At 39.4% G+C, this 14,445-nt stretch overlaps 1 protein-coding gene across 1 annotated transcript; it reads left to right on the top strand.

Moving 5' to 3' along the window:
- Positions 1-311: 311 nt before the first annotated feature.
- Positions 312-14,160, top strand: spaca6 (sperm acrosome associated 6). The gene is made up of 10 exons (XM_086037783.1): positions 312-1,016; positions 2,515-2,601; positions 3,782-3,853; positions 4,095-4,118; positions 4,207-4,284; positions 5,103-5,212; positions 6,356-6,512; positions 7,645-7,810; positions 7,933-7,958; positions 14,066-14,160. The coding sequence occupies exons 1-10, from the start codon at positions 794-796 to the stop codon at positions 14,143-14,145; spliced, it is 1,023 nt and encodes a 340-aa protein (XP_085893909.1). The 5' UTR covers positions 312-793; the 3' UTR covers positions 14,146-14,160.
- Positions 14,161-14,445: the final 285 nt, after the last annotated feature.

Here is a 14,445-nt window from a genome sequence, read left to right as displayed (position 1 = left end):
CCCATTTTAAAATGAGAATAATTTGTTGTATTCCCAAATATGTATTGTTTCTAGTTGCACCAAAATTGTACCAAACAATTTAAAGACTACAAATAGTTAAAAACCTCAAATGTTGGGGACAGCACCATCTTTACAAAAAGATCAATATATTTCATACAAGTATTTTACAAGTATTTATGAAGTGAAATCAAGTGAACCATGAGGTGGAGAAAGGTGAGTTTGGAACATTTTTCTTGTATGTATAGAGATGATTAACACACAAAGTAATTTACGGCAAGGTGTTATTACTTTCAAAGGATTCAAAGCAATATCTTTCATGGAACAACGGTCTGACATGGTAACACTGTTGTCACGTGACATCCAGGATAGCTACTACGTACTCGTTTTAAAATTTTATTGAAGCTTATGAACGTAGAAACGTACAATTACTATGTGACGAATGGTAGAAACAGCAGTACTATACCGTCTTGTAAATCATTTTTTAAAATCTAAAGGGTGCAAATAGTATATGGCACAGTGGACTCCTTTTCAAGTCTATTGTTGAGAAATCACTATATGTTGCATCATGCAAATTGTTCTTTTAAAAATATTTATGTATAGATCAAATTCTACAAGAAATATTTGACAAGTCGTATTAGTGACGTAAGATTCATCACAAAGGACAAAGCTGACGAGTGCACACAGTTGCTCCAACCTTGACGAATTAGTGACGCCACACTGGGAGTTGCGTACGTAGAAGGCTCGTTTTTGCTGAATATGATCAGAGTTTTATTCACAACAACATATTTGTAAAATGTGCACACTCGCTTTGAGCTTTTTATTTCTAGGTGTGTTGTGTGGCGTTTTCAGGCCGTCTTTGGGCTGCTTTCGCTGCTTCGTGAGTTTGCAGGAATCTTCGGACCTGTGTTCAGGCTACAGGACGAATAATTTCGGTGTGAACAGCGTGGACACATGCTTCAAAACCCTTGACCGTCTGTTCAACGACAACATAAAAATGATCAAGGCTGCCAGAGTCGGTATGGGTTACTTCGGGAACACTTTCACGTGCAGATCTGGCGAAATTGTTTTTTTCTTTTATTCAAATTCAAATCAAACGGCGGCTGCAAAGGATATTTGCCATTCTTCACCTTTAATTTATTAAATGCGTAAAAAAAAAATCAGTCCACCAGTTTAGGAAGAAATGCAAAGCAATTGTATTTGTAATTGTTTTATATACAGTATATTTTTGAAAAACTGTTAGAATGTGAATCGTAATTGTGACTGTCACATTTTTGCGTATCAAGAACAGCTCAAAATGTGTGCATTGTATTTGTCATAGACGAATGTTTCCCAAAGTTTATCGCGCCAAGGAACCCATTTTGCGAAGGAAAAATCATCCTACACACCACCTAACAAAATGGTACGAAAGTAAAATAATACTGAAATGATGATTTTGCCTCAATTTACAAAGTGACTTACGTACTCATTTTATATTGTTTGAATGACAACAGGTGTGTCTACACAGGCTACCTTCTGCCATCTAATGGAAGTGCATAGATTAACAAAAATATATTTGTAATTTGTAAATATTTTTTTTCTGACAAATTAACCGAGATTTGAACATTTCCCGCAGCGATCCTAATGATCTCGCACACTTGCTGGGACGTAGGTTTGTTGTGATGCGTTAACCAACTCAGGACAGAGCAGCATTTGTTTGAAGCCACCTACATTTTAAGTGAGCAAAAGTATTGGAACATCCATCCATCCATCCATTATCCATACCGCTTATCCTCACAAGGGTAGTATTGGTACAGACATTATTAAATTAACTTAAAATGAATAACATTTGACTTGATCAGACTGTTGCATTCTTCATTTAAAATGCTTTTCCAGGCCTTTACTGTAACCTCTTCCAGTTCTTTTTTGTATCTGGGGGTTTCTCCCTTCAGTCTCCTCTTTAGGAGATGAAATGCATGCTGTATTAGGTTAAGTTCTGATGATTCACTTGGCCAGTCTAAAACCTTCCACTTTTATCCCCCTGATGAAATCCTTTGTTGTGTTGGTTGTGTGTTTTGGGCCATTGTCATGTCGCATCACAAAGCTTCTCCCGATTAGTTTGGATGCAAATTGCCAGACAAAATGGTTTTGTTGACTTCAGAATTCATTCTGCTGCTTCCATCATGAGTTACATCACCAATAAAGACTAATGCGCCCGTTTCAGAGGCAGCCATGCAAGCCCAAGCCATGACATTACCTCCACCATGCTTCACAGATGAGCTTGTGTGTTTTTGGATCATAAGCAGATCCTTACTTTCGCCATACTTTGGCCCTTCTGTCACTTTGGTAGAGGCTAATCTTGGTCTAATTAGTCCATAAAATTTTGTTCCAAAACGTTTGTGCCTCATCGCTGTACCTCTTTGCAAAATTCCAATCTGGACCAATATTTTTGGAGGGGACTGTTATTTGCTCACAATTTCCACAAAAGAACAACGTCACTTTGTGTGTGTGGGCGTGTGTGTGTGTGTATGTTAACAGGGAAAGCCTACAAGGAACAACTGAAGAACATCATGAAGTCGCACATTAGTCCCCTGGTGAAATATTTTCGGGGAAAACAAGAATATGGTAGGTAGACTCTTAACAGTCATACAGTACTGCTCCAAAATGAAGTGTTAACATTGCTCCTAAATCACACTTTAGACTGCTTCAAATTTTTAATATAGCTCCTCAATAACATTTGACCTTGCTGAACAAGGCTCCTTAAAGAGAGAAACAACCCAAACATATTTTTTTCAAGAATATGTTCTGTGCAAGCGCACTAGTTGAAACAAAGCATTCTGGTAAATGTTGCGTTTGTGGAATAAGAGTTAATCCACTCGTTTTTTAGCCATTTCTGGAGGCGGCTATTTTGTCACTTCTGTCGACTGAAAATGACATCACAACTACCCAGGGCTCGGGTAACGACCAACCACGGCTCAGCTTTAGAAAACAGGCGAGCTGTGATTGGTCATTCGCTGAGCCCTGGGTTGTTGTGATGTCAATTTTAATCGACAGAAATGACAAAATGGCCGCCCACTGAGATGGCTAAAAAACGAGTGGATTTTGCCGCTTAACTCATATTGCACAAACGCACTATTAATCAGAATGCCGTGTTTCAACTAGTGGGCCTGCTGGGAACATATTCTTTAAAAAAGAGTTTGGGTTTATTTTCCCTTTATCCCCTTTAATAGCATTGTAACAGTACTCCTGAATGGCATTTTAACATTTATGGCATATTACATTCTACTTTATTCCTAGGTAACATACTTGATTTAACATAGCTCCTAAATGACACTTGAGTGCAGCTGCTGAATTACATTTTAACATTACTGTCAATTTGTCATTATAGCAGTACTTTAAATTGGCATTTTATCATCCTGTGGAATTAATTACCTATGAAAACTGCTCTTAATTTAACATTTGAGCATCAATCCTTATTAACATTTTGTCATCAAGACGGAATTACATCACTCCAAAATGAGTTTCCAGCATCATTTCTAAATACCATTTAATCATTACTCCTAAATGACATTTTAACACGGATTCTAATGAAAATTTTGACACTCAGTGCTCATTGGCATTTTTGTCATTGAATGAATGTTAAGCCTTATTCTTGAATGAGTTTTACTCCTAAATGACATTCTAGGCATGTGAATTATGTTAGCTCTGAAATTGAGATGTTCAAGTTTCAAAATGACGCCCCGCAGCTTGAAATGTTGAGCGAAAAGCGCGTGCGTCTTCCTCCTCTTTTCTCCCGTCCTATCAGAAAACGTGTATGAGAGCAAGCTGCAGACAGCAGCAGACAATTTCATCGCTGAAGCCTCCGAACTGCCTCGAGGTGAGACGTGGTCTCCTCCCCTTCCCTTCATCTTTTCATCCACAGTGAAGCCCGTATTGAGTCATTATAGCTCCCTCTGATCTCTGCTCTCTCACTGTAATGGGCTAGTTATGTTATCACGTTTGGGTTTTTTTCACACACTATGGAGAAGACAAGAAGCTGTCAGGTCGAGCAACATGTGAGTGGCAACATCAAATAATGTCCAGTTTTAATCACAGTAACCTCTGTTTTTTTGTTCCAGCCACTAGATGCATCCCCCCATGCGGTTAGTGCCTTACATCCTCTTAAAACCGTCACTTTGCACAAGGCCTCCTGATAACGTTTAGAATGGAACGTTTCAATGCATCGAGCAGGGTTTCAGACTGCAGATGGCCATTACGACTGTGTAAAATGCAAAACCGAATCCTGCAATTTTCCTCTTGACTGCCCAGGTGAGAAAAAAAAAAGTGGCAATCCACACTTGACACATCCTTACATAAGTCTGATTTCACCCTCCCAAGCATCCTTGTTCCTGGAAACTCTCCGCTTTTGATCCTTGAAATGCTCTTAGTACCAAGTCGGGATTTGGAGAAAGCGACTTGAGGCGAGGTTTTATTTCCACGCATTATATTATTTGCACAAGGTTTCACTTTAAGCCCTTGGCTTCTTTATGCAAGGTGACAGTTGGCTCCCACACACTATGATATCATGTCAACCCCATACAGCACGGCTAATGCTCAGTTGGACTTTTCTCCTCAGAGACTCGGCTTAAGTGGAATCATTAAAGGGCAAATCAACCCAAACATATATTTTTCAAGAATATGTTGCCAGCAGGACCCCTAGTTGAAACACAGCATTCTGATTAATATTGCAATTGTGGAATATGAGCAGCAAAATCCACCCGTTTTTGGCCATCTCGGGGCGGCCATTTTGTCATTTCTGTCGACTGAAAATGACATCACAGCTACCCAGGGCTCAGGTAACAACCAATCACGGCTGACCTGTTTTCTTTATCAGAGTTGTGATGTCATTTTCAGTGGACAGAAGTGACAAAATGGCCGCTCCCAGAGATGGTTAAAAACGAGTGGATTGACTCTTAGTCCACAAACGCAGTATTTATCAGAATGCCTTGTTTCAACCAGTGGGTTTGCATAGAACATATTCTTAAAAAAACATGTTTTGGGTCGACTTCCTCTTTAAGGAGGGTTAAGTCCGCAAGAGGTGACCCGGGGGAATCTTATGTACAGCTTGTGTGTGCTTTTTGTTTCAGTTGAAAACAGAACAGTGGACGAGAACAACCCAATCCAAATGTTGTGCAGTGTGTCATTTGAATTACCCCAAGATACCAAGATTGTGAAGATCTGGAAGTTTGCGCAGCAAGTAGGTTTAATCTCCGCTGTCTCTTTCTCAGACTTGCTGAAGTTGACTTGTCAGAACACCGGTGGTGTCAGTTAAGGAGCAAAATTCAAATCTTGGTTCCAAAAAGCTGCTTTAGTTTCTTCTGAGAAGATGATAAGAGTGGAACCGTTTAAGGTTAACACAACCTGTTCTAGAATGCTAAAAATTCCCCCTCCTCCAATAGAAAATACTTAGATTTAGATTTAGCAACATAGCAAGAATTTTGTTCGGATAACCTTTTATTCATCCATCCAACCATGTATTATCCAAACCTTTTAATCAAACATTTTTTTCTAACAGACCAAAATTAATATAGAAATGAATATAGTACTTAAAAAAACAACAACAATGTAGCCAGTTGAGTTCTGACCTGTTGCAGAGCGATGGTATGTTTAACGCAACCTTTCTTTTCTTTATATATATATATATATATATATATATATATATATATATATATATATATATATATATATATATATATATATATATATATATATATATATTAGTTTTGGTTCGATTCAGTCGGGTTGCGATTCGATTCGATATGGTACGGCTCTGAGAGCGTATGATTCACTGAGTTTTGCGTTGTCATTTTACATATGGATGAACTTGTCATTAACTGTAAATGTGACATATCCTTTCAAAGATATGGCTCTCCAATAAAAGATGATTCGATATGTCTCTCAATATATGTTAAAGCGGAACAAATCGATTTGATTCCATGAATTAGCATCTTTTGAATCAAAACCAATTTTCCGAATCAAATTGTGTTTTTTGTTACACCCCTAATATATGGCCAGTACCCCACTACAGGAATTACCTTATATGAATTTGTGCATATTAATTAGGCAATTGAATCGCTAGTCGTAGTCGTCCTCATTGTTGAGGTTCTCCGATCGAATCTTGGCTCAGGTCTTCCTGTGTGGAGTTTGCATGTTCTCCCCGTGCTTATCTGGGTTTTCTCTGGATAGTCCGGCTTCCTCACACATTCCAGAATCATGCATATTACATTCATTTAAGTCTCTTAATCTCCCGTGGTTGTGAATGGATTTTTTTTTAACTCACATTTGCAGAGTAGTGGAAAAACTATGTTGTCAGATTAAAGAATGTTCTGCTGTTTGTTAGATGTCAACTCAGCAGGTGGATCTGTTTGAAGAAGTAACAGTTGGGACGGACAACGTCTACTCCATCTCATCCACCAAGACGCACCACCAGGGCACCTACCAGTGTGAGATTTACTCGGCTGAGATATCGATTGTCAGAATTTACTACTATCTCACAGGTAGGACAAATACATGACATGAAATATTGTATAATTATTTGTTGAAAATCCAATTCTTTCATTTCTTTGGCTTCCTATATGCACAGTAGAAAACCCAAAGCAGCTATGCTTACCTTTTAGCTTTTACATGATAGCAGGGACGTCACATCTGTGAGGGATGTCGGTGTTTCTGCGTGATTGTACCTCTGCATTATAATGTTTCAGACAGTGTCGTTTGGCAGTCACTTGAAAGTGACTCTGAACCCGGACGGCCTAGCTGAATCATGTCATGGGCGGAGAAACCCGGGGTCAGGGCGGTTGTTAGGCAAATAAGCAGCCACAAATGGCTTGATTGCTTGTTTAATTTCACACTTTCACGTTTGTTGAACCAATTAGTCAATGCCCTTTAAATCTTGGAAGTGAACTAACACGTGTTTTTGGCATCTCGTCTACACATTGGCCAGTTTACAGAAGACTTTCAACTCTGCTTTCATCGTCGGATTGTAATGCTTCAGTGGAGTAGCAAAATGTCCGACCGACAAGGCCACGTCTTCATACGTTCACGCGGGTCAGGGAGTATGAAAATAGCTGGTTGTGGATAAGAATAGTGGTTAGCATTGCGAACTTCGTCTACTACTGTCTTAATGAGAACTTCATCATACAACACCAACATCACAACGCCCTTGTACGACATGCAGCCGTACAACGCTACAAGTGTATGGAAATATTTTTGCGTAATATGTCGTTACGTAAAACCAGTCAGTGGCACAAATATAGTTTTGGACCGCTTTTACTGTGCTGAATATTTTGTAAATTTCTGTCATGGATTAATCAACTTTCATCACATTATAATCGACTATTTAAAAAAAAAAAAGTCGTCATTCAACCCTTACTGCCCAGTTAATAAAATTTGACTATATATCTAAGTAGCAGGTTGTTAGTGTTTAGAGCCAATAAAAGCACATAGGTGAGGGCCATGGGGTAAAAAAGGTGGTTATAAGCAACAAGTACAACAATAATCACACTGGTAAATCGTTATGTATCGATGCCTATTCTTTTCGACTAGCGTGCAATGTTCCCAATAATCCTTTGATGCAGGCGAGTTACACTTCATCTCTTTGTGTTCCACGTTTGACTGTTTCCTTTCCCCAAGTGACCCCCCACATCGTGACGGGCCATTCCGAGCTGCAGGACGTATTTGAGTTGTCTCTGCTCCCTGGAGGCAGGTTACATGCTCGCCCCGCTCAGCCCCTCCCACCACGCGTGCTCATCGCCATCTGCTTTACATCTTTGCTGCTCCTCCTCATCCTCTCCTTGGGGTAAGATGAGGTTATCATTTGCGTACTATTGCAAATGAACAAGTAATTGTGTGTATGTGTGTGTACATATACATATACAATGGTTATCCGCACTTCTCCATTGAATGTGTTTCTCTGTTAAGATGCCTTATCCTGATTCTTGTCATGGGTATTTCCAGGGCTATCTATTTGTGGAAAACAAGTGGGACTGAACGCACCAGACGAAATGAAGATCTGTGATCCTGAAAGATAGATGTAATAAAAGGCCATGCTCTTGAAAAACAAGGGAATGGTTCATTATTTCCACCACTAGAGGGCGAAAGAGGCGCTCTTTAGGAGCACTGTCTTTAGGTGCTTGTTCAAAGCTCTCAGAACTCAACTGCTGTTGATACCCTTGGACGCCCTGTTTGAAATTGTTGATTTGACTATACCCAATTTTCGTGCAATAGCTCTGTTCAATTTGCCATCTTCTCTCCTTGTCAAAATTGTTTGCTTCTCTCCCATAGACAGCTCTCTTGACTTCATGTTTGCTTAACAGCAAATGCAGTTTTCACAGGTGAAACCCAAAGCCAAAAACAAACACTAGAGTATCTGTTTTCGGCTATTTTCGGTGTCAATTGTATATATTTTTTTATGTTAATTTATTGATCAACACTTGTGTATTATGGCCTTTTATTGTTTATTATTTTATTATTATTATATTTATTTGGAAAGTGCTTTGTTACATCGCCAGCTGTTATGAAATGCGCTATATAAATAAAATTGTATTGTATTGTATTGTACTTATTCTGCAATTTTTCAGCCTATCCAAAACTCACACTACCTGTTTTAACAAGACCTCTGTAATTATCACTTGTAATATTGTCATATTTGACTTTTAGACTCTAGTTGAATTCCAGCACATTCTATTTAGTACAATTACAGATTCTGAATATTTTTTTCTCTCTCTCTGGTTTTATTAATTGGATTCATACAAGCATGTAGTTTTATTTTCTGTTTGTATTCATTTTGGAGACATTGTAGAACGTGTCCTGGAGCCTTGCAGTTACTCATTTGGCCACAGGGAGACAGTACCACGCGTAAAATAACCAGTGTACACGCCCCTGTGAAGAGAAGGTCATCGGCTTGAACTGCCATTTGAACCTCGTATTATTGGTCTATTTGCATGCATTTCATAAGAAAAAGGTGGAGTACTTGCTAAACACTTAAAGGAAAAATGTTGCTGGATGATACTGTATATAATATTTGCTGACTACATTCATCACTAAGGTATATCTTTGTGATGAAGGCCTCACCCCCAAATACTTGATGTGTCAAAAGGCCTTTGTAGTCAGGTCAAGAGTAGGGCAGAGGAAATTTGAAGTTACATAACATTACATTGTCTGCAGTTGTGTATTCTGTCACTGTGGAATTTTTACATTACACAAGAAACGTACCCAATTTGCACATTTGAATGTAAAAGGTAATTAAACAGATGCAGGAATGTTATACCAATTAAATAAACGAATGCTGTTCATACATCACAGCATATAATAGCAATCACCAGCCGGGAAAATGTGTCCCCGGATGGCTCTGAGCAGTAAAGAAATGAAAGAGCATTTGCAACCGTCGCTCCGGAAAAAAAATCGCTTCATAAAGCGAGAATGTTGGAAATAAAAAGATGGTATTCTGTGCTTTTTGGAGGGCGGTCTTGAATGTTGCCACATTTTCCTCACACTTGTGACTGTCTCGGTTTGAAACTCGACCCAGGCCTCTGTGGAATTTGCATGTTCTCCCATCGCTGGTACTATGGAGATTGACACATGCCAAAGAAACAAATACTGTATATTGTAATACAGTTGTTGCCTCGCTACTTCGCCGTTCGGTTATTCACTCAATCGCGGGTTTTCATCCATGACGTAATCTTTAGCAGTTTTACCTCGCTATTTTGCACGTTTTCGTTTAAGTTGGACCTGTCAAGAAATGTAAATTTGGTGGGTGCGCACTGTCTTCATTAATTTCTGAACGCAGCCTATCTTCTTAACCAATCAGCAGCTTGTGCTTGAGCTGTTTCCATCTGGACTGCCTGACGCACAGTGTCACAGTTGGAGCACCTAGAGCGCACACCGGCACTAGGCGCTCGGAGTGTATTTCCAAATGCGCCCTTGAGTTCGTGGAGCCCAAAATCCTCATTCACTCATTATGGATGCGTTCAGAAATATGCTCAGCCCATTCGGAAACTCAGAACGTTGTTCAAATGTGCCGTTCGGAGTGCCCTAAAATTGCAGAGCCCAGCGCAGGCAGTACAAGGAAAGTAGACAGGTGCTACTTTTATCAGTTAATGTGAGCGGAGGGCAATCTGCACCCCAGCAGTGGGTGAGGAAGACCAAATGTCGGATAATAAATTTGTTAAAGTTTTTCTTTTTATCTTATAACGGCTTACCTTAATCATGTCACATTGTAAACCAAGGTACAATCCTGGTGGATTTATGTGCCTTTTAAATCTGAGTTGTTGTGCAAAATGAAAGTTAGTTGCCATGACTACGGTCGTCGTCTACTTCCATAATTCTGCGGAAGTTGCTTCTTTGTTTTTAAAAGAAGAACTGGGGTGGGGAGGGGGTGGGGGGCATCGCTTGTAATGCCATAATTGAGGTGTAAATCCACCCCGCCTACAAAAAAGTCAATCTCTACTTTGCATAAATTTACCTATTGCGGTGGGCCTTGGAACGTAATAAAAAAAGTCTGGGTACCGGTACACTGTATAGTATAATAGTAAGAATAATACTGTATAGTGGGCAGAACAGTGGCCTCGTCCTCAGCACGTCTGCTGTCTACAGCAATGCAATGAGGTTCTGGGTTCAAAGGTCAGTCCAGGCCTTTCTGTTTCGAGTTTGCCTGTTCTCCCTCCGCTTGTTTGGGTTTTTCTACAGATACTTCCTCCCACATACCAAAAAATGCATGCTAGTTGCATTGAAGACTCTAAATTGTCCATGGATGTGAATGTGAATTGGTTGGGGACCAATCTACAGGCAGAGTGTTACTTCACCTCTCGGCCAAAGTCAGCTGCGGCTCCAGCTCACCACTGAAAATGGATTGAAGGGTATTTAATGATAGATCAACGTAGATTGGAACACTAGTTAGTACATAACATACAGTACATCAGCGTAGGCTTTATGGGATGACATCAGTTTTCTGGGTCTTTTTAATTTGCCTTGACGACATTGCTGCATCATCGCTCTTCTGTCCATGAATTTCATCTTTAATCTTTTCTCAGCGTTCCAGTCAGTTGTTGCTCAATGTTTCACAATCAATTGTTGGTTGCCAAAAAAAAAACCTCGTCCGTTTTCAATTTGTTTGACATTTTCTTCGAGTGAGTCGGAAACTGTTGTGCAAAGCTTGATGCTAGTACTGGTGGTTAAAACCGAAAGATGTATTCTGGATGGTCATCCACTACTAAGAAGGTTAGTCATGTGTTTGGTGCAAATTTCATGAGTGGTCATGTACTTCATCATTCATCGCTTAAAATAATTGACATTTCTAAAAATATATATATTTGCAAACACATTAGTGTATAGCCCTCATGAATCATTTACATGATAGTAAGGAAAGCTTGAAATAACGTTTTCCTTTGTGCAACAGTTTTGCTAATCGATGACCTCATTTGAGGAGCAACTTTCTAATTTTGTGGAGCAATTTTTGCTGGTTACTCTCAAAGACCAACAATAAAAATATGACAATATAACAAATTAACAATTGATTTTCTTTTTTGTATAATCAGTTTGTTTCTTAAATTCACATTGTACCAAACCAAGTTTTCTTTTCTTGAAACGTTTCAAACAAATACACATTTCAGTTTGTCTTTTAGCAAAACAAAATCATTTAAAAAAATATATATATATGAAATGTAATTTTGAGAACATGTATGGTGCAGACCTCAAAAGTCAAAATCAAAACTCAGGACTGCATTGTGAAAAAGAATTACAAGAATAGAGAATACATATATTCTTATAAGAATATAAGTATACTGATATTATAAATATTTCATACAATACTAATATACTTAATCTTATAAACCAGTTCTCCCGGCTGACGTAGGCCGTAAGGGTACATAATTCATTTCCGGTTCATGGCTCTGTTGAGCGCTATTGCGTACGCTCCAATTGAACCTGGTTTCAGCTCGACTTTCGTAACAAGCGTACTGGATAATCCAGGCACTTAAATCCGGTGTTAAATGATTACATGTCAGAAATGATCTTGGCTTCTCTAGTTCTGGTCTCCAAGTGTCCACTTCATGCCGCCATGTCGAGACATGTATGCAACTATGGCCCAATCGCAATACCCACACTTGCACCCTACAGTCTTTGCTGAAGTGCACAAAGGGTTCAAGGGCGCAGGCCACAAGTGTATAAAAATTGCAGAACTGGTACACTGCGTGTGACGTCACCGATTTACGCCCCTGCGTCAGCGAGCATGGCGGCACGGGTTGTTTTGGCAATTTTGCAGTTTAAAATTATATCAAAACTTCAGTAATGTAGTAGTAAAGTAAAACTCGGGCTCCGTCTTCCAGTCGATGGAAGCTATGGATCCATTATTTGGACTATTTGCAGCTCCGGCACGATATGCGGCGCATGCGCAGAAGGTTGCTAAGTACGGCAGCTAAACTAGGACAAAATCCGTAGGTGAACGGTAACGGGTAAACAGTGACTATAAAACATCGATTAAGGTACACATATACAAATGATAAACTTGGTAATAATTTGATATTTATACTTGAAGAGGCTTTTTTCGGCACAGGTACAGGATTTCTATCGAATGCCATCAGTTTTCCCGCTATTTTGGTCAAATTCGCAGTGAGATTGTGGGTAATATGCTTAAGTTTAGGGGCCATGGATGCGGGCTCAGCCAAAGTGCGGAACAAGGGCACAAAGGGGGCGGGACGACAGATTACTTCGAAGAATCCTAGGTACCCTTGTTGGGAACGCGCAAATGAGGGGCACAAGGGTGCAAGTGTGGGTATTGGGATTGGGCCTATAGCATCACATTTAATTAAAGGGGAATAACTTTGATTGGCCTTGATTTAAGTCAGCTGTGACCACTCCCACAGAAGTACCGCCCTCCCTATCGCAGGCCCGCCGGCCTGTACATTACCATCTGAAATTACCATCACGGGTCTAACCCGCCTCTGCACAGAGATGCACCACACGCCACGCAGGATCTATGGCGGTCATGAAAATAATTTTCCTAGTGTGGCTAAAGCGCGACAGTATTTATGCTTTGGTATATCTAAAAAATAAATCCCAGTCTTTTTGTTTGTTTTTAACCAGACCTCTACTTGGTGAAGCTTAAAAATGGGAGGAAACAACAAGTGCTTTGTGCTACTATAGGGAGAGAGCATTTAAAGACGTTTTAAACTTGTGTTGACGCAACCTGTCAGAATGTATTGGTCCTCTCGCTGTGACTTAGGTTTCTAGTTAAATCCCGTTTTCCTGAAAGGTGTGGTTGATCTACTTTGATTGGTCTTCAGGCGCTGCTCTTAACAATTATTGGGCTGTGTCTGGTATCATTAGTTATAGCAATGCTACCATGTCATTCTGGAAGGTGTGTTTTGTTGGCAACTGACATTTTCTGTTTGATGTAGTTCTTGTGATTCAAAAGGACATTTACCGTATAGTTTGATTACATAAGTGGTTTGGCTTAATAAAATGAAAATTGAATTTGTAATTTGTTGTTTTGGGCATTGTTGTCCTGTGAAGGCCATCAGTGTGGTAAAGCTAACTATCTAACAATTGAATGCTCTGCATTAATGCTTCCTTTATGACAAGTAACCGAGAAATAGATGTTTTCCTCATGACTTTCTCTTTCTGATGCATTGAAACCATTTTAACAATGAAAGGAGAAGCTCTTGCTTACGCTGCTTAGGAGCCTCCATCTGGATTGATTTTAATGTGACGTTGACAAGCAGTCTTGTGGTCACAGTCGTTGCATGTTGAGAGGAATTAAAATCACTTGAGTGCTTTTGATGACAGCCTCGTTGCAAAGTTTTGAAGAACATTTTGTTTTGTTCCAAGGTGGGCAAGGAAACTAATGCAGCGGTGCAAGGTGGTTCTAGGTCGCCAAGGGAGACTTGGGATTTTTACCCTCTCTCTACTCTACCTAATGACGTACAACTACTTCTAATCTCAACTCTTTTTTTTTTTTTTTTTTTTTTTTGCAAGGAAGTGACTTAACGCAGTGTTGAGCAGGTGTGGACTGAAAGAAACGAGACTTAACTTAAAGTGCATTTTTTTTTGTTGCTAGGCCTACCATTTGTGAGCCAAATGGAAAAGGTGGTGACACAGCGTCTGAGGAGGTTATCTCGCTTTTTCATCGACTGCTGATAAAGCACTGATAATACTGATGCATGTCTAGATAAAATGTTCTGATGGTTAGAAAATTACTCTCTTAAATGCTTTATCTGGACAGATGAAGATTTTTTTCTTCTGATAATCAGCTTGATTTATATGTATTTTTTTTAACCAATATGCAGATATTCACTGACGCACATTCAAAATGTTCCATTAATTTGAATTTTATATACACTGCCTTGTTATTTCTGCATGGAGTTTTCCTTTTAAAGCTAGTTGTTTATGGATGGCTAAATTTAGTCTAAAGATGTAATAATGCGGCAGTTATGTAAT

The sequence above is a fragment of the Filicampus tigris genome, chromosome 8 (assembly GCF_054856515.1).
Source record: "Filicampus tigris isolate MCC_2025a chromosome 8, RoL_Ftig_1.0, whole genome shotgun sequence".
NCBI classification, from domain to species: domain Eukaryota; kingdom Metazoa; phylum Chordata; class Actinopteri; order Syngnathiformes; family Syngnathidae; genus Filicampus; species Filicampus tigris.
Note: the sequence above shows the minus strand (reverse complement) of the source record. Positions and strands in the feature narration are given on the sequence as shown.